This window comes from Lolium perenne, chromosome 5 (assembly GCF_019359855.2).
Source record: "Lolium perenne isolate Kyuss_39 chromosome 5, Kyuss_2.0, whole genome shotgun sequence".
NCBI classification, from domain to species: Eukaryota; Viridiplantae; Streptophyta; class Magnoliopsida; order Poales; family Poaceae; genus Lolium; species Lolium perenne.
Window position 1 is genome coordinate 20700920 of NC_067248.2, and position 20654 is coordinate 20721573.

Genomic DNA, 20654 nt, shown 5'->3' on the forward strand with positions numbered 1-20654 from the left:
ACACAAATAGAATATTTTCCTCTCTCTCCTCTCTAATCACGCATGCGGTCAAATAAATGCGTCCCTACTGCTGGAGAAGGGGCAGACGCATGCGGACATGCGGACGTTTTTATGTCCGTGCCCAACGCAACCGAACATAACATGCGTCGCCCCGCTGGAGATGCTCTAAGACTTAGAGCATCTCCACCAGCAGCCCCTAAATAGGCGGCGGCACTGCCGTACTCGTATGGCGGCGTAGGCACAACATCCTCTATTTGGGGATGCTGCTCCCACACCAACGCACCCCATACGCTAGCCCCGACAGATTTTGAAATTTTAAATGACATTTAAAACCCGAAGTTCATACGAAATTTATACAAAAGTAACTCGAATTGAAATATAACTAAAACGTAAACTTAATCCTGATCTACTGGCCGTCGGTTGGGGCGCTCGACGACCCTGCCTCGTCGTCGTTCTTCGCCTTTGCTGCCTGCGTCCGTGCCCGCTTCTCGTCCCTTGCTTCGCGCATCTGGCGGTGGAGCATGACGGCCAGCGTCGCATGAGCTTGCCTGCGGCGCTGTCCCCGTGCTTCCAGCCTTTCCCAAGAAGCTTCGATCTCGGTGCGCCTCGCCTGCTCGCGGGCGAATGCCTCGTAGTGGCGATGAGCGTTGAGCTCTGCGAGCTTCTCTCGCTCCGCCTCCATGAGGAGGCGTCCCGCCTCCTTCGTGGCCACTCGTTGGATGACGTGCTCGAGGTTCGCGTCGTTGACGAACTCGTGCTCCTCCTCCTTCAACCGCTGGTAGCGCTGCGCGTTCAGCGACGCGGGGATTGCCGCCTGCTCCGGTGGGCGGGGGCCTGCGGCGGTTCGCCCCACTGCACCGCCTCCTCCGCCGCCTCTGCTTCAGCGTCTGCGACGTAGGCCTCGTGCCACGCCGCAAACCGTGGGTCCTCGTCCTCGTCGGAGCTGTACTCCGCGGTGGGCTGCGGCTCCGGCTCCGACTGCGGTGGTGGTGGAGGCAGCGAGCGGCCGGTGAGGCCAACCATTGAGTAGCTGGTCTTCAGACGGCGCGGCATTTTGAGGTGTACAGGAGAGAATGGAGCGGCGGCGGTGGTGGTTATGACAGGATAGCACCGTGGTGGTGGACGACGTAGGTACTATATAGCGGTGGCAACTACCCGCATTTACAGCGGCATAGACGACTGGACGCCGCGTGGCCAGTCACTTCCCTCGTGGCCGCCTCGGTTTCCGCGCGGAAGACCATTAAACCCCAACGACCAACCTTTCCGCGTCGAGGTTGATGCGAACCGTCGCGTCCTCTCGCTGACAAGACGCCCCCACCCGCGAAAATCGTCGTTCCATGAGGCGTTGGCGCGCCCGATTCGCGCCCTTGACCAAGAGACCGACACAGTTGCCGGCGATTCTATTTGGCTCGAAAATTAGCCGGCGCCATTTAGGGCGCACCGGTGTGAGCCAAAAAATGACGCCGGCCTCTAAAACGCTATCAGGCCGCCGTCGGTGGAGATGCTCTTAGGAGTATCAGGCTCGCAAGTCCAATAGTATTTAAGTTGTGCGAAATGGTGTTTTCATTTATTTTTCATTCAACCAGCTGGGACATACACAAACTTTCGTAACATAGTGCTGCAGCATCTTCTCCTCGCCTTTTTCTGAAAAACAAAAACTACGGCCTAGCCTAAAATATCTAAATAAAGATTACTTTACTTCGACTGGAATCCTGCGTTTGAATCTGTTTCAAGTGCGCATGCACTCAAGTTGCCATGCCATGCCAACATGCCGTTGCTTGCATCTTTCTTCTTGTCTCCTTTTCCATACCAGCTTCACACCTTTTGAGGTGAGATCACCGCAAGTATGCACCTCATCTTCAGGCCGGCAGGCAGTCTGGCACAAGACGCCACAAAGCATGTGGATTTTGACTTGCAGAGATGAAAACATGTGATGCTTTTTCACCCCTTTTTTTACTACTAGCGTAAAAACTTTTTCGCCGTTGCATCCTGCAGTCTCAGCAGAGCATCTTATGTCATCAACAGTTTGATAGATTGACTGCCTGCTCCTGGAAATCCAGAGGTTTCAAACCAAAAGATTCAGTGGTAGTACACCTCATAGACAAGGACAGTAAAGATAGAAAAAAACAAGGTACCAATTAACTTGGCCCCTAAAATCTTCATGAGTCAGCTTCAGATTTATTATTAGCCACTCATGCAGGCTCTTCAGTGGTATTACAGGTCACCATCCTTATCATCTTGCGCAAGTTGCTTGAGCACATGGAAACCATGTGTTGTGATGGGTAACAATTCAACCACCAAAAGATTGAAATGAGAAGAAAAAACACAGAAAAACAACAGGCTGGTGACAATAATGGCATGAGATATCATACATATGTTGCTTCATTGAGAATCGAACACGATATATTACATTTACAGAGAGAAAGATATCACAAATACATCATGAAATGGATCTTTCTTTCTCTCACACACAACTCATTGACTCAACTTAAATAAACCTAGCTGCTGCTCTCTCTTCTGGTAGCCACTCTTTTGTACACATCTCTATGGCGTTGGCCTTGGGATTTCTTGGTTGCATGGACAAAAAACAATTCCATCATAAACCAAAATTACTAAGCATGATAGCAAATGAACTAGGACAGGCACCTAACTAATCCCCAACCCTCCCCTCCCTCCCTCAAACCTAATTGAATGGCTAATCCCAAAGGAAAGGCAAAGGGCTGAACTTTGTTTTTCTTGTGCCCTCTGTCCCTGATCCTCCCATCTAAATTTCTACCCCCCTTTTCCCCAAACTAGAGCTCCCAAATTTACATGAAGGGCACCTGAACCTGAAGTTTATTTACATACAAAAAGATTTGTGGTAAAATTACCTAAGCATTATACTTGTAGGATGGATAGGACTGGATTGATGGATTATATGGTTTTTTGGGGTTAAATTTTAGGACTTGGATTCCTCTCACTCATCTCCTCACTCTCATCTCTCTCCCCTCCAAGCTTTTGCACTATTGAAGAGGGGAGAAAGATTTCCTGGTTATTCGATGTTGTATGTGCATCTAGACCATGGCGGCGATGCCATGGCCGCGGCCGCTACGGCCCCCATCGAGGCAGTCAAAACCCTCGACGCGGACGGCTGGCTGGAAAACGCGAGCGCACCCTGTCGCGGAGCGCGGCGACGCCATGGGCGAAGGCGCCGGGCGTGGTGTAGGGCGGACCGGCACCGGTGCCGGGCGTGAGGTTGGGCGGACCGCCACTGGCGCCGGCGTGGCCGGTGAGATGACCGGCCACCACGGCGTGGGACTGCCCGGGAGGTCCATCCCGAACCGGCTATCGTTGACCACCGGGTTCGACGCCCGCCGCGGCGGCGAGCCGCAGAACAGCGGTGGCTGCGGGGACGCTGCCGAAAGACTGCTCTCCTCGCCCTGCCAAGATCCGGAGCATAAACGTCAGCGACCGGTCGGAGAAAAGATAGACTCATGGATCTTGCGGCGGGGCGGCGACGAGATCTCACCTTTGACAGGAGGAGGTCGAGCAGGTCCATGCCGGCGTCGCTCTGCTGGCACCGGAGAGGCGCGACCGGGCGCCGAGGCTTGGGGCAGAAGAGCGGGCTCTTCGCGTCGGCGGCGGGGGCTGTGACCGGGACAGGGCTCTTCATGGCGGGGGCGAAGTGGCTCATGGCTCCTTTTTTTTGGTTTTGTGGTTAGTAGATTAGATCCGGAAAATTTACAGACCCTGCAAGAAGAGAAATTGCTCAGTTTCACTTCCAAAGAAACATTCTTCACGCAGATTTGTAGAAACCGTATGCATCAGAAAGATTTTCGCAAAGCTCTGCCTCCGAAAAATTGCATCTTTCTACAAATCTATAGCATGTGTATGCTTTCAGAAGATTTGTCACAGAACAAAAGGAATCCAGACATATATTTACACAACAGAAACAAAAGTATTCTCCTTTTGCAAGAACAGGGAGCAATCTCCCAAGATCCTAGACAACATATCAGGAAAAACATCATACTTCTACCTGCAACAACACCCTCAACTCTTCCCCAGACAACACAACAAAAATCCTCGACAAAAACCATTCGACATCCAACAGAGAGGGGAAAGGATGTTTACCTGAAGCTTTGCCTCTGGATTGATTTGTGTCCTTAGATACAGGGCGAGACAAAGGAGGAGGACCAAAACTATTGTTACTCCTACCAAGAAAGAAAAATAAAACAAAAGAAAATCTCAAAGATTATGAGAGGAGCCGGTGGTTGTATGTCACGGAGAGGAAGGAAAGGAATGGAGGGGACGAGCGCCTTTAAATAGGCAGTGGATGGGGAACCACACGGGGACAGCTTACCCACACGATGCCGATATTTAGTAGTGCTACAAAATAATACTACTACTACTCCTACATAGAATAATTATTATTTTTTGCATATGGGAAACAGATTGAGGAAAAGCTGGTGGCGAAATTATTTTGGCCTGCACGGCAAAACTACTACCATAATTGTAGCATTGGAAAAGATGGACCTTTTTCTTCTTGGATTGGAGGTAGCCATTCCTTTTCTGTTTTTTTTAAATCTTCCTAGAGGCACCTGTCGTAGCTGATTTTTCCTTTGTTGTTTGTGCTGATTGATTGATTTGTGCTGGACTCCACTCCACCACCCCTTGTTTCCTTGTGTACTGGATCTAGAATTCGGCTTGTCTGCCAATTATATTTTGAAATGATCCGAACATGCAGGAACAGTTCATGTACAGTACTCTTGTACTTGTAAGTACTGCTTTATACATATTACTACGATTATGTACTGTTGAGCAATTGCAAGATTTGGTAGTTTATTTTCTCTCTTTGAGTCCTGCAAATGAGATGGAAGGACCTGAGACCATCTCAGGTCGCGTCCCCCAAAGCGTCCCCAAAGGGATTTGGGGCGCGCCGGACAGAAAATGCGTTCCAGCCGCGTCTCCCAAAGCCCATTTTTATCCGGCGCGCCCCGATACGGTGTCTGGCGCCCCGAGCCCGTCCCCGTCCCACAGGGGACGCACCGGGGACGCCGGACACAACGAAAAGCGAGGCGGGCTCCCACATGTCGGCAACTATTTGCATAAACCGTTGGTTCGCGCCTCTTTTCTCGTCGCTCCTTCCTTCCCGCGCCTCTTTTCTCGTCGCTCCTTCCTTCCCACCCCACCGCCGCCGCTGGATTTCCCGGCCGTTTGGGCGTCGATCGACACCGTTGTCGCGGGACTCCGCCCGATCGTGGCGCCGCGCCGCCGCGCGTCGCCGGCGCGTCCCGGAACGCGCGTCAAATCCGCCCCACCTCCGCGCACTGAAGGTGCTCGACGACTTGCCCGGAGTAGGCGCGATTGGCGCCGTTTGTTGCGTCGTACGCCTCGGCGCAATTTTAACCATTGATTTTGCTTTAGCCATGGACGGCGACGATGAGATGGTTGCCCTGGCTGCGGAGGACGAGCAAGCCTTCGACGACGACTGCGGGAGCATTTGTCGATCATCGCGTCCCTCCAGGACATGCTTGACGCCGAGGCGAGAGAAGAGGAAGAGAGCCGCGCCGCATGAGGATCAAGGCCGGGAAGAAGGAAGTCCAAGCCCCGGCAGAGGATGGAGGGGCATGCCATGCTGCACAACGACTACTTCGCCGACGAGGCAACACATGCCGACAATTTTCGGCGCCGGTACAGGATGAGCAAGGGGTTGTTCATGAATATCCTCCACGGCGTTCGAGAGTTCGACCCCTACTTCAAGCTCAAGCTCGACGCTGTAGGCGTCCTCGGGTTCTCATCGATTCAGAAGTGCACCGCCGTCATGAGGATGCTTGCATACGGAGCACCTGCCGATACACAGGATGACTACCTTCGCATGAGTGAGTCTACTGCCATTGAGTGCATGTACAAGTTTTGCCGAGCTGTGGTGGGAAAGTTTGGCACATACTACTTGAGAGGGCCAACTGCGGAAGAGACTGCAAGGATCATGGCACAAAATGCTGCCAGATGATTTTCCTGGAATGCTTGGAAGCATCGATTGCATGCACTGGGCATGGAAGAACTGCCCGTTTGCTTGGCAAGGTATATACAAAGGCCGTCATGGATATTGCAGTGTGGTGCTTGAAGCTGTGGCAGATTATGACCTGTGGATTTGGCATTCTTTCTTTGGCATGGCGGGATCACACAATGACATCAACGTGTTGCAGCGGTCTCCGGTGTTCAGCAGACTAGTGGAAGGGCATGCTCCACCATGCAACTATGAGATCAATGGCCACCAATATACCAAAGGCTATTATCTAGCCGATGGTATATATCCAAAATGAGCCACTTTTGTCAAAACAATCTCGAATCCATCAGGTCTGAAGAATTCCCACTTTGCTACACGACAGGAGGCTTGTAGGAAGGATGTCGAGCGGGCATTTGGTGTGCTTCAAGCACAATTTGCCATTGTCCGGTACCCTGCTCTAAGCTGGTCTCACGACCAAATGTGGGAGGTGATGCAGGCTTGTGTGATCATGCACAACATGATCATCGAGGATGACCGCAAGAATCATGTTAGGTCACATGTTGGTCCCTATGAGTGTCAAGGCCCTCTTGCGGAGGTTGATCATGAGTTGCCTGCAGATTTTGCTGATTTTCTCGCCATGCACGCAGAGATCCGTGACAGCAATGTGCATGAGCAACTTCAAGCTGATCTCGTTGAGCATTTGTGGAGGATCAAAGGAAATACTGTGGCACCTTGATGTAGCATCTAGCCCTATTTATTATATTTGATTACTTGTTTTATTGTTTGTTGTAATTTAATTTGAAAACAATCCTCGCAAACATTTTTATTCATATGCTACATTTGATAAATGGTTTATGTGTTAAAAAAGTAATTTAAATGTTTGGGGGCGGCGTTTGGGGGACGCGGCTGGGGAGCGACGTCCCCCAAAGACGGCACGAACAAAACACGTCCCCCAAACGCTCGATCCGGCGCGCTTTGGGGGACGGTTTGGGGGACGCGGCTGGAGATGCTCTGAGCTGAGCTCAACTACTTTCTTTCTGCGTGCACTCTCTTGAAAGCTTTAACAAATTTAGCAAGAGTTCAAGTCAGGGAAGTTTTGGGCTAGGCAGGTGCCTTGTACAATTGCTAAGTTGATTCATTGATGACTCGAAATTTCTATGTAAGTCCAAAAAAAAACGTATGTGCCAATCCTAAAAATAGGATGAATATAAATTGTATAATATGATCTTATAGATTGCACGAATATAAGAGCATCTCCAATAGCTAATGTAAAATAGAGCATCCAAATATAGATGCCCTATAATTTTTACATCACCAAAAAGGTGGGTTTTACTTACACCGCCTCTTCAGTTTTGGGTTTTCAAGTTAATATAGATATGCCAGCTATGCTATACTAAATGATGTGAAATATAGTGTGGTTGTCGTCCAACACTTCATGATTTTGACTATGAAAGAGCACAAATATATCAAACAACACACACCGTACTAGATCATTACACATACACATCAAATTCAAATCCAACATAGAATAACATAGCATAGTTCAAATTGTAACATAATTGAACTCAAAATCAACATCTCAATGCATTGTTCAAAGCATAGATCACACAAATATATGAACTAGTTCGAAAGCATAGCCACTTCCCATGGGACATTGCCATCTACTTTCTCCTCCCCACGGAAAGTGGCGTGGGCTCCATCGGTGGAGGCCATGGCGGTCCGCTGGTTGGTGCCGATCAAATCTAGAGGGTGGGGGCACGCGAGGGCGGAAACGTTCAGCCTGGCGGTTTGGGTCTTGCGCGCGACGAAAATTTGTTTTGCATCACCTGCTTGTGATGTATATTTGCATCACTTGGGTCCAAAATTTAGGGTTGCCTAAGAGTATAGACTTGGTTTCATGTATTATATCCAACACCCCATTCACTTGTTTATTCTCCTTCATAAGTATGATGTGCTAAACACAAGCAATACAAATAACTCGGTACAAATAGTAAAATATAATAACTCAAAATAAAAATAAAAATATTTCTTTTATTCTAAAAAACTATTTTCGTTCGTATTTACAGGTTGGCCAGAAGTTCATGGAGTTTCTTTCATGTCGCGTTCATAGTTCCTTCCCGTAACCGGGGGTGACAAACCACAATTCAATACATTCTGCATAGGTGTGTTACTTTAACTATAAGAGATTCTTATCGTTGATACCAACCGCGCGTACTTTCCCGTCCATATTTTCTTGGTGTGAGGCCCACTATAAGATCTAGGCCAATCACTATCCTTCTCCAAGACCCCACATACCCATCTTTCCTTCCCACTCACATATTGAAAGTGCATGGAGCCCCCCATGTGTGGTTTTGGTAATGAATGACAATCCTTATGAACTAATGTTTGCATTGAGTTATATTTGTAGGAGTTGTCCATAGGCAATGGTTCAACCATATGTTGGTTTCAAGATTGCAATAAGAAGCAAATGAAGAAGATCAAGTGTCGAGTATGTCTTGAAGATGAAGTGAGCCCTCAAGTTTAACTTCAAGACATCAACGATGAAGAATGAAGAAATGAAGTGCAAGTTCAAGATGAGCCATCTCGAAGAGATCATTTGCTTGAATCTTTCCATCCATATGGTGACCATGGATATGTGAAGATGCGCTGAAGAAGAAGCTCTCCCATAGTGGAGTATATATGGGGGAGCAATTCACATGACTTCATCAAGCAAGTACAATCAAGAAAGGCGTTCCATCTTGTTGCGGTCAAGACCGTCATCATCGAGCTCAAGTGGAATGCGCAAGATTAAGGTTTGCTCTTGATAGGGTTCTTTCTCACCGGTCTCATGGTGTAGTTGGAGAACAGTTTATAGTTTAGTTGTCGTACTATCAACATATGGCTCTCGAGTGAGTAACTCGATTGTATCCTTCGGAGAGCTCAAACCTTTGCATCCTTGCATCATCTTTCTTGGTTGTTATTTGGATCTTATTCATGTGATGTTTTAGAGCTTGCACTTATTCTCATAACAAGCTCTAGTTCATCGAGAATGGTTTTTGCACGGCCAACTTGTTGCATTTTTAAGATTGCAGGTTTTATCGGTATGTATTTTTTAGATAGGTCAAACATTTCATCATTTATTTATATCCTACCTTGTTGTACTATGGTTCCCTGCATGATCTTGTAGAGCTTGTTCCTAGCTTCAAAACGAGCCCAAAATCATCAAAATCGGAGTCTTGATGCTAAAGTTATGCCCGTTTTAGTTTGATGTTTTTGCCGGTTGTTTTTTTGGGGGGGGGGGGGGGGGGCAAACCGTCCAGAATACAAAATATCCGGCCAAATATCCGGCCCAAGTCCAGGGCGATTTTCAAAGCCCGGGGGCGGATAATCCATTCCGAGAGGTCCCAAACGGTCATATTTCATTGGGAGGGGGTATATAAGACCCCCTTCTTCCTCCTTGGGCTGGTTACCTCTTCCCCCATTTGCTCTCCACCATTGTTGACCTTGAGAGCTTGCCATATCCCTCTACTCCTCCTATGCTTCTTGAATCTTTTTGAGGGAAAAGGAAGAGGAGATCTAGATCTACATTTCTACCAATCAAATTCCTCTCTTTGTGAGTGGAATCCTCTATATATTGATCTTGGAGTTCTTAGTGAATTTCCTTTGTTCTCCCTCTCTTATTCCCCCAATAGCTTTTGTAGCTTTGGTGGAATTTGAGAGTGAGGAACTTGCCATTGCAGTTGGCGCATCGGTTTGAGCTTTCCACGAAGATTCGTGGTGGAACCCCAGACGGATTCTAGGCCTTTGTGGAGATTTGTTGGGAGCCTCCAATTAAGTTGTGGATGTGTGCCCCAAAATTTGTGTAAGGCTCGGTTTCCACCTCAAAGGAAATCCCTTAATGGAACCGTGACCTAGGCCTTTATGGCGAGGGTCACCGAAGAATAAGGTGAGGCGCCTTCGTGGGGCTCGGTGTGTGGTGTGACTCCCGCATCTTAGGGTGAGGCCTTTGTGGCGTTGGTGTGCATCGAGCAACCACACCTCATGGTGAGGCCATTTGTGGCGTTCGGGAGAGCTAAGTCACCGCACCTCTCCAACGAAGATTAGCACTTGCAAGAGTGTGAACTTCGGGATAAATCATCGTCCCCCGCGTGCCTCGGTTATCTCTATACCCGAGCTCTTTACTTATGCACTTTACTTTGTGAAAGCCATCGTGCTTGAAGTTATATATGTTGCTATCACATAGTTGCTTGTATTTCTTAGCATAAGTTGTTGGTGCACATAGGTGAACCATAGTATATAAGCTTTGGGAGTGACAAAGTAAACACTAGTTTTATTCTGCATTTGTTAAGCCCATATCATAAAAGTTTTAAACCATCTATTCACCCCCCTCTAGGCGACATCCGTATCCTTTCACATATCTCTGGTAGAGTTCTCCCGTAACGTGCAGCTTTACCCATGATATGTTATGGACAATCCACATAGACGGTAAGGAACCCTTCATCGAGCAAGGATAAGGAGATGGAGTCCATGCATCCCAGACTATTGTGAAGCAACCGAAAAATAGCCTAGCCATATCAAGTTTGTTGATATGCAGAAGGAAGAAAATCTAGCTGACTTCTCTGTCCCACTAAAGATAGTATGATTAACACTTAATATACGGCGCCAGAAACACTAGAAGATTTTTTTTGTTAGTCCTAGATGAACATATACCCAGTTGCAATGGAACTAGGGGTGGAATCGAGCCGAGCCGAGCCGGCTCGAGGCTCGGCTCGACAAGGCCTCGACAAGGCTCGCAGAAATTCGAGCCGAGTCAAGCTCGGCTTGTTGCAATTTGTGAATGGAAAAGTGGGCTCGAGGCTCGGCTCTTTGGCTCGGGAGCCATCCACTACCCCCCAATCCCCTGCTCATGCACGCGATTCCAAAATTCCTTGCTCACGCATGCACGTTCGATGGTAAAGGAGACGCGCACCGCCACCCCGCCATCCTCCACCTCCAACGTCGACCACCACCATCGCACCACCTCCGCTCTTCTGATGGATCCGGATCCCCCTAGCTAGTAGTTGTCTCGACTCGCCCAGGACGGATGTGCTTCCGCTCGCGTCGCCGCTCGCGCCTACGATTAGCTGCTGTTGCAGGCCGTCGGTGGTCGGCCCTCCTCCAACTTCGAGCTTCGACCCCACCTCCTCTTCTTCACCAACCCGCACACCACCCACGGCCGACCATCGCTGTCGTTCGACTACAACCAGCACGAAATGAACATGAACAAGGATACATGGGCAATAGGAACCACCAGGCCCGCCCCACCCAACTCTAGGCCCGTGAGCCCAGATCTGGCGATCAGGGCACCACCCCGATGACCCCGGCGAGAGCGCCCACCTCGTCGTGACCACGACGGGATCCGTGATAGGTCCAGATCTGGCTGAACCCTAGGCGGCCCAAAACCGCGACCGCTGGTGGCCTAGTAGCATCACGCATGACACCACCGCCACGTCGCGACTGCCGCCCACACGGTCCCCAACGGCAAGAGCGGCGCATCCCGAGATGGAGTTGGTGAGCCTCACCACCGCAAGGACGGGACCCGCCCTGTCGAGCTATCCAAACACGCGGGGGAAGGGGAAACCGCCGCCGCTAGCACCACCTTAGAACTGTTGGCGGGGGCCTCTAGACGACATAACTAGGATCGATGGACGGCGAGGTAGGTCGGGGATGTGTTTGCTCGGTGGCCCGCCCCTTTTCAACACTAGGAAATGGCGTAGGCGGATGGGAGTTGTGGTGCCAATTGCGATCTAGTTGAGAAGATGGGTAGAGGAACGAAATTGGTGTTAATTTTCTCTATGCAGCGGATAACGTTGGCGCACGCTGTTTTCAGCTTCATCCGACGTCCATGCAAGAAGCTAGGGGCGCGTTTTGTTGCTTGGGCGCCCCTTGGCTCGCATCGGCCCAACATTTTTCGGGCCGTTTGGTTCCCCTAGCGCACTCGCGTTCTTGCATAGCACGAGTTTTAAAGCACCCCTGTGACAGGCCCCGAAGGAACGCCTGGTTTGACAGTTTCTCCAGGGCCAGGCCCTAGCGAGATGAAAATCGACAACACCGATCGCACGGGATCTCCGCCTCGGCATGGCGGGAGAAGCCGAAATCCCAGCGGCGTTGCGCGACAAAGGTAGGGGTAACCTCCCTCTTCGGTTACCCTCTCCATTAGCCCCCTCCCAAAATTTTCCCTTCCCCCAAATTTCGCACCGGCGGCGGCGACCCAGATCTGGCAGCGCATCTCCCTTCAGTCTCCGGCGCCGGACCAGGGTCCTCTTCTCCAGCCGCGGCGGAGCCTGCACACATATGCGGCGGCTTTCGGCCGTGTCCTTCGTCCGCCATGCTGGAGGTAAGGGGAAACTCCTCTGCTCTACTGTAGTGTTAGATTCTTTTTGGTAGAACTAGTTGAGTTTGATAAGACCGTTCGTAATGCATAGATCGTATTTGAGTAGAGCGACCAGCTCCAGCTTGTGCATCATGTTGCAGCACTCATCATTTGCATACAAGCCTGTATCCTGATGGTGCACAAGAGAGCAGTTAGGCATGCTACTTTTCCTCGTGTGACTTACGGTCCTATGTTACAATGAGATCATGAGAGGATTGCCAACCTAAACAACACCTACAACTGCAAGGACGTAGAGGCTATCTAGATGCTACGGATGAGAATAGCCCCTTTCTATGCACTTGTGAAAACGTTCAGGGGTAGAGGAGTGTTGACTGATAGTATCCACACAACTGTGGAAGAACAAGTCGCAATGTTTCTTCATGTTGTCGGTCATAACCATAGGTTCAGAGTCATCCATAACACATTCAGGCGATCCATGGAGACTATCTCTCGCTACTTCCAGCAGGTGTTGTACGCAATTGGGGAGCTCAGAGGTGAAATGATCAAGCCAGCATCAATGAACATGATGTCTACGTTCCCCCTCCTTTCCTGTAGACAGTGTTGGGCCTCCAAGAGCAGAGGTTTGTAGAACAGCAGCAAGTTTTCCCTTAAGTGGATACCCAAGGTTTATCGAACTCAGGGAGGAAGAGGTCAAAGATATCCCTCTCATGCAACCCTGCAACCACAAAGCAAGAAGTCTCTTGTGTCCCCAACACACCTAATAGGTGCACTAGTTCGGCGAAGAGATAGTGAAATACAGGTGGTATGAATATATATGAGCAGTAGCAACGGTGCCAGAAAATAGCTTGCTGGCGTGTAGTTGATGGTGGTAGTATTGCGAGTAGTAACACAAGAAACGAAGAAACAAGCAGTAGTAACTCAGCAGTATTTAGGAGCAAGGCCTAGGGATTACACTTTCACTAGTGGACACTCTCAACATTGATCACATAACAGAATAGATAAATGCATACTCTACACTTTTGTTGGATGATGAACACATTGCGTAGGATTACACGAACCCTCAATGCCGGAGTTAACAAGCTCCACAATAATGCTCATGTTTAAGTAACCTTATAGTGTAAGATAGATCAATATAACCAGATAGATCACATCAATACCATCATAATGATAATTAACTCCACAATCTACAAGAGATCATGATCATAGCCTACGACAAGAACCACACGGTGCACACACTAGTCACCTTTACACACGTGCGGGGAGGAATAGAACTTCTTTAATAACATCAGTAGAGTAGCACTTAGATGAATTGTGATACAAAACTCATATGAATCTCACTCATGTACAGCAGCTCCTGAGATCTTTGTAGTGAAGTACATGGAGAGAGATTAACCACATAGCTACCGGTGCAGCCCGAGCCTCGATGGAGAACTACTCCCTCCTCATGGGAGTAGCAGCGGTGATGAAGATGGCGGTGGAGATGGCAGCGGTGTCGATGGAGAAGCCTTCGGGGCACTTCCCCGTTCGACAGCGTGCGGGAACAGAGACTCTGTCCCCGGATCTTGGCCTCGCGATGGCGGCGGCTCTGGAAGGTTTCTGTGGTTTTCGTCGAACGCATCGGGGTTTCGATCCAGGGCTTTATATAGGCGAAGAGGCGGCGCAGAGGGGGCTGACAGGGGGCCAAACTATAGGCGGCGCGGCCCTCTGGCCGCGCCAGCCAGAGTTTGGTGGGCCTGTGGCCCCCTCGACCTCTCTGGTGTGTTCTGGATGCTTCCGGGATTCTAAGATCTTTGGCGTTGATTTCGTCCGATTCCGAGAATATTTCGTTACTAGGATTTACGAAACCAAAAACAGCAGAAAACAGGAACTGCACTTCGGCATCTTGTTAATAGGTTAGTTCCGAGAAAATGCACGAATATGACATAAAGTGTGCATAAAACATGTAGATAACATCAATAATGTGGCATGGAACATAAGAAATTATCGATACGTCGGAGACGTATCAGCATCCCCAAGCTTAGTTCTGCTCGTCCCGAGCAGGTAAAACGATAACACAGATAATTTCTGGAGTGACATGCCATCATAAACTTGATCATACTATTTGTAAAGCATATGTAGTGAATGCAGCGATCAAAACAATGGTAATGACATGAGTAAACAACTGAATCATAAAGTAAAGACTTTTCATGAATAACACTTCAAGACAAGCATCAATAAGTCTTGCATAAGAGTTAACTCATAAAGCAATAATTCAAAGTAAAGGCATTGAAGCAACACAAAAGAAGATTAAGTTTCAGCGGTTGCTTTCAACTTGTAACATGTATATCTCATGGATATTGTCAACATAGAGTAACATAATAAGTGCAATAAGCAAGTATGTAGGAATCAATGCACAGTTCACACAAGTGTTTGCTTCTTGAGGTGGAGAGAAATAGGTGAACTGACTCAATCATTGAAAAGTAGAAGAATGGTCCTCCATAGAGGAAAAGCATCGATTGCTATATTTGTGCTAGAGCTTTGATTTTGAAAACATGAAACAATTTTGTCAACGGTAGTAATAAAGCATATGCATCATGTAAATTATATCTTATAAGTTGCAAGCCTCATGCATAGTGTACTAATAGTGCCCGCACCTTGTCCTAATTAGCTTGGACTACCGGATCATCACAATGCACTGTTTTTACCAAGTGTCACAAAGGGGTACCTCTATGCCGCCTGTACAAAGGTCTAAGGAGAAAGCTCGCATTGGATTTCTCGCTATTGATTATTCTTCAACTTAGACATCCATACCGGGACAACATAGACAACAGATAATGGACTCCTCTTTTATGCATAAGCATGTAACAACAATTAATAATTTTCTCATTTGAGATTGAGGATATATGTCCAAAACTGAAACTTCCACCATGGATCATGGCTTTAGTTAGCGGCCCAATGTTCTTCTCTAACAATATGCATGCTTAACCATAGGGTGGTAGATCGCTCTTACTTCAGACAAGACGAACATGCATAGCAACTCACATGAAATTCAACAATGAATAGTTGATGGCGTCCCCAGTGAACATGGTTATCGCACAATAAGCAACTTAATAAGAGATAAAGTGCATAATTACATATTCAATACCACAATAGTTTTTAAGCTATTTGTCCCATGAGCTATATATTGCAAAGGTGAATGATGAAATTTTAAAGGTAGCACTCAAGCAATTTACTTTGGAATGGCGGAAAATACCATGTAGTAGGTAGGTATGGTGGACACAAATGGCATAGTGGTTGGCTCAAGTATTTTGGATGCATGAGAAGTATTCCCTCTCGATACAAGGTTTAGGCTAGCAAGGCTTATTTGAAACAAACACAAGGATGAACCGGTGCAGCAAAACTCACATAAAAGACATATTGAAAACATTATAAGACTCTACACCGTCTTCCTTGTTGTTCAAACTCAATACTAGAAATTATCTAGACCTTAGAGAAACCAAATATGCAAACCAAATTTTAGCATGCTCTATGTATTTCTTCATTAATGGGTGCAAAGCATATGATGCAAGAGCTTAATCATGAGCACAACAATTGCCAAGTATCACATTACCCAAAACATTATAGCAATTACTACATGTAGCATTTTCCAATTCCAACCATATAACAATTAACGAAGCAGTTTCAACCTTCGTAATGAATATTATGAGCTAAGAACACATGTGTTCATACGAACCAGCGAAGCGTGTCTCTCTCCCACACAAGCATTTATTCAAACAAAAACAAAAACAAGAAACATACAGACGCTCCAAGTAAAGCACATAAGATGTGACCGAATAAAAATATAGTTTCAAGAGAAGGAACCTGATAATTTGTCGATGAAGAAGGGGATGCCTTGGGCATCCCCAAGCTTAGACGCTTGAGTCTTCTTGATATATGCAGGGGTGAACCACCGGGGCATCCCCAAGCTTAGAGCTTTCACTCTTCTTGATCATAGTATATCATCCTCCTCTCTTGACCCTTGAAAACTTCCTTCACACCAAACTTCTCATAATCTTCATTAGAGGGGTTAGTACATAATCAAAAACTCACATGTTCAGAGGTGACACAATCATTCTTAACACTTCTGGACATTGCTCAAAGCTACTGGAAGGTAATGGAACAAAGAAATCCACCCAACACAGCGAAAGAAACAATGCGAAATAAAAGGCAGAATCTGTCAAAACAGAACAGTCCGTAAAGACGAATTTCTAATAAATACTTCCGTTGCTCAGATCAGAAAACTCAAAACTAATGAAAGTTGCGTACATATCTGAGGAACATGCACGTAAATTGGCATATTTTTCTGATTTTTCTACAGAGAGAAAATCCCAGATTCGTGACAGATAGAAATCTGTTTCTGCGCAGAAATCCAAATCTAGTATCAACCTTCGATTAGAGGCTTCACTTGGCACAACAAAACACAAAACTAAGATAAGGAGAGGTTGCTACAGTAGTAAACAACTTCCAAGACACAAATATAAAACAAAGTACTGTAGCAAAATAACACATGGGTTATCTCCCAAGAAGTTCTTTCTTTATAGCCATTAAGATGGGCTCAGCAGTTTTAATGATGCACTCATAAGAAATAGTATTTGAAGCAAAAGAGAGCATCAAGAGGCAAATTCAAAACACATTTAAGTCTAACATGCTTCCTATGCAAAGGAATCTTGTAAATAAACAAGTTCATGAAGAGCAAAGTAACAAGCATAGGAAGATAAAACAAGTGTAGCTTCAAAAATTTCAGCACATAGAGAGGTGTTTTAGTAACATGAAAATTTCTACAACCATATTTTCCTCTCTCATAATAACTTTCAGTAGTAACATTAGCAAACTCAACAATATAACTACCACATAAAGCATTCTTATCATGAGTCTCATGCATAAAATTATTACTCTCCACATAGGCATAATCAATTTTATTAGTTGTAGTGGGAGCAAATTCAACAAAGTAGCTATCATTATTATTCTCATCAAGTGTAGGGGGCATAGTATAATCACAACAAAATTTACTCTCCATAGTAGGTGGCACCAAAAGACCACTATCATTATAATCATCATAAATAGGAGGCAAAGTATCATCAAAGAAAATTTTCTCCTCAATGCTTGGGGGACTAAAAATATCATGCTCATCAAAGCCAGCTTCCCCAAGCTTAGAATTTTCCATATCATTAGCAACAATGGTGTTCAAAGCGTTCATACTAATATCATTGCTACTAGCATGCAAATAAGATTCCATGGGTTTTTTAATTTTCGCATTAAACCATTCATGTCTTGACTCAGGAAATAGTACAAAGAGCTCACAGATGTTTTCCATTATGCCTAACTAGTGTAAACAAGAAACAAAAAGTTGCAATTGCAGGATCTAAAGGAAATAGCTTCGAGCACAAACACAATGGCGCCAGAAAAGTACTTTACCTGAAACCGAAGTATGAGTGCCTTTTACCTTTCCTCCCCGGCAACGGCGCTTAAAAGTGCTTGATGTCTACGTTCCCCTCCTTTCCTGTAGACAGTGTTGGGCCTCCAAGAGCGAGAGGTTTGTAGAACAGCAGAAAGTTTTCCCTTAAGTGGATACCCAAGGTTTAACGAACTCAGGGAGGAAGAGGTCAAAGATATCCCTCTCATGCAACCCCTGCAACCACAAAGCAAGAAGTCTCTTGTGTCCCCAACACACCTAATAGGTGCACTAGTTCGGCGAAGAGATAGTGAAATACAGGTGGTATGAATATATATGAGCGGTAGCAACGGTGCGTAAAAATAGCTTCTTTGGCGTGTAGTTGATGGTGGTAGTATTGCAGCAGTAGTAACACAGTAAAACAGTAAACAAGCAGTAGTAACTCAGCAGTATTTAGGAGCAAGGCCTAGGGATTACACTTTCACTAGTGGACACTCTCAACATTGATCACATAATAGAATAGATAAATGCATACTCTACACTTTTGTTGGATGATGAACACATTGCGTAGGATTACACGAACCCTCAATGCCGGAGTTAACAAGCTCCACAATAATGCTCATGTTTAAGTAACCTTATAGTGTAAGATAGATCAATATAACCAGATAGATCACATCAATACCATCATAATGATAATTAACTCCACAATCTACAAGAGATCATGATCATAGCCTACGACAAGAACCACACGGTGCACACACTAGTCACCTTTACACACGTGCAGGAGGAATAGAACTACTTTAATAACATCACTAGAGTAGCACATAGATGAATTGTGATACAAAACTCATATGAATCTCAATCATGTAAAGCAGCTCATGAGATCATTGTATTGAAGTACATGGAGAGAGATTAACCACATAGCTACCGGTACAGCCCTGAGCCTCGATGGAGAACTACTCCCTCCTCATGGGAGTAGCAGCGGTGATGAAGATGGCGGTGGAGATGGCAGCGGTGTCGATGGAGAAGCCTTCCGGCACTTCCCCGTTCGGCAGCGTGCGGAACAGAGACTCTGTCCCCGCATCTTGGCCTCGCGATGGCGGCGGCTCTGGAAGGTTTCTGTGGTTTTCGTCGAACGCATCGGGGTTTACGATCCGGGGGCTTTATATAGGCGAAGAGGCGGCGCAGAGGGCCGACAGGGGGCCAAACTATAGGGCGGCGCGCCCCCTCTGGCCGCGCCAGCTGTAGTTTGGTGGGCCTGTGGCCCCCTCGACCTCTCTGGTGTGTTCTGGATGCTTCCGGGGATTCTAAGATCTTTGGCGTTGATTTCGTCCGATTCCGAGAATATTTCGTTACTAGGATTTCTGAAACCAAAAACAGCAGAAAACAGGAACTGACACTTCGGCATCTTGTTAATAGGTTAGTTCCAGAAAATGCACGAATATGACATAAAGTGTGCATAAAACATGTAGATAACATCAATAATGTGGCATGGAACATAAGAAATTATCGATACGTCGGAGACGTATCAGAACACACCAACCAAGATCAAGAGTAGCTACGTGTGGTTCCCCTATTTCAGGGTGAGTACAAAATCATGTTCCTTCTACCTATCAGATATGTGGTACTGTCAGAAACATGATTGTGTGCTAATTTTTTTACAGGGTTGCATTGGGGCTATTGATGGTACTCATATCACTGCAAAGGTACCGAGATCAATATCTGCAGCATTCCATGGAGGAAGCACTACACCAGCCATAACGTGCTAGCAGTTGTGGATTTCGATATGAGGTTCACCTATGTGCTTGCTGGGTGGGAGGGTTCAGCTCATGATGCCAGCATCCTAGCCGACAACTTGTCAAGGCCTGATGGGTTGCAAATCCCTGACGGTAAGTTCTACCTTGGAGATGTTGGATATGCATGCCGATCTGGAATTTCACCTCCCTTCAGGAAAACAAGGTACCGCCTCAACGAGTTCTCTGTGAAGCACCGACCTGTGAATGCGAGAGAGTTCTTCAATCTCATACACTCAAGTCTTAGAGTCACCATTGAGAGGGCATTTGCTGCATTGAAGAACAGGTTCAAGGTCCTTGATAAGAAACCGTTCCACACGTTTAACACTCAGGTAAAGCTGGTCCTTGCTTGCTACATTCTTCAATTGGATTCTAGGTTGGGGCGAGGATGAGTTCTTCGAAGAGGTTGTCACTTTTCATGAAGTAGAGACCGGCCATGGCGTGGACGCGGGCGACAATAATGCCTGGAAGGTGAAGAGGTAAGAGTGGGCAGATGCAATGTGAGAAGCCAGATGCAACACCACCATCTGAAAGGAAGTGAAGAAGAAGAAGAAGTGAAGAAGAAGTGAAGACGAAATGAAGAAGAAGAACCCCTATGATCCCCTGTTTCTCGAACCCATTTTCGATCCCCGTATGTTGAACGATCCCATTATGATAAACTGCAATTCGTAGTAGTTAGGGAGCATCGTGTTATGAACTACCATTCGTAGTAGCTAGGGATAATTTCGTGAACTGCTATGCTTCGTAGGTTTGCAACTATCATGAAGTGTGATTTCTGTGTGATGGGAGGTGAGAGCATGGTAAAGCTACCCATCGTAGAGAAGAGGCAACCTCAGACATATCTGGAGGAACCAAACGGGCCTAATATCATCTCCATCGAAATTTGAACTTGACTGCAGGCAAACAAATAAAAAGCCTTTTTGGCCTAGCCGATGTAACCCGACCTACCAAAAAACAAGCCAATTTCAACCCGTGGCTCGTTTTGGACGCGTAAGTGTGCTTCACCGCTGCGCTAGTGAGCCACGAATCAGACTCCGGGCAACCAAAGCCCTAGATGAAAAATGATATTTGCGGGCTTTGGAGGAAGAGTGGGCAATTTGTTTTCGTCTAGCG

General features: G+C 46.8%; 1 protein-coding gene and 1 pseudogene across 1 annotated transcript; one reads left to right on the forward strand and one right to left on the reverse strand.

Annotated features, from left to right (window-relative positions):
* Window positions 1-2345: 2345 nt before the first annotated feature.
* On the reverse strand, window positions 2346-4281 carry LOC127298815 (uncharacterized). The gene is made up of 3 exons (XM_051328677.2): window positions 4111-4281; window positions 3509-3729; window positions 2346-3419 (listed from the first exon to the last, which is right to left on the reverse strand). The coding sequence occupies exons 2-3, from the start codon at window positions 3671-3673 to the stop codon at window positions 3054-3056; spliced, it is 531 nt and encodes a 176-aa protein (XP_051184637.1). The 5' UTR covers window positions 3674-3729; window positions 4111-4281; the 3' UTR covers window positions 2346-3053.
* Window positions 4282-12332: 8051 nt separating this feature from the next.
* LOC139831421 (protein ALP1-like) lies at window positions 12333-20045 on the forward strand (annotated as a pseudogene).
* Window positions 20046-20654: the final 609 nt, after the last annotated feature.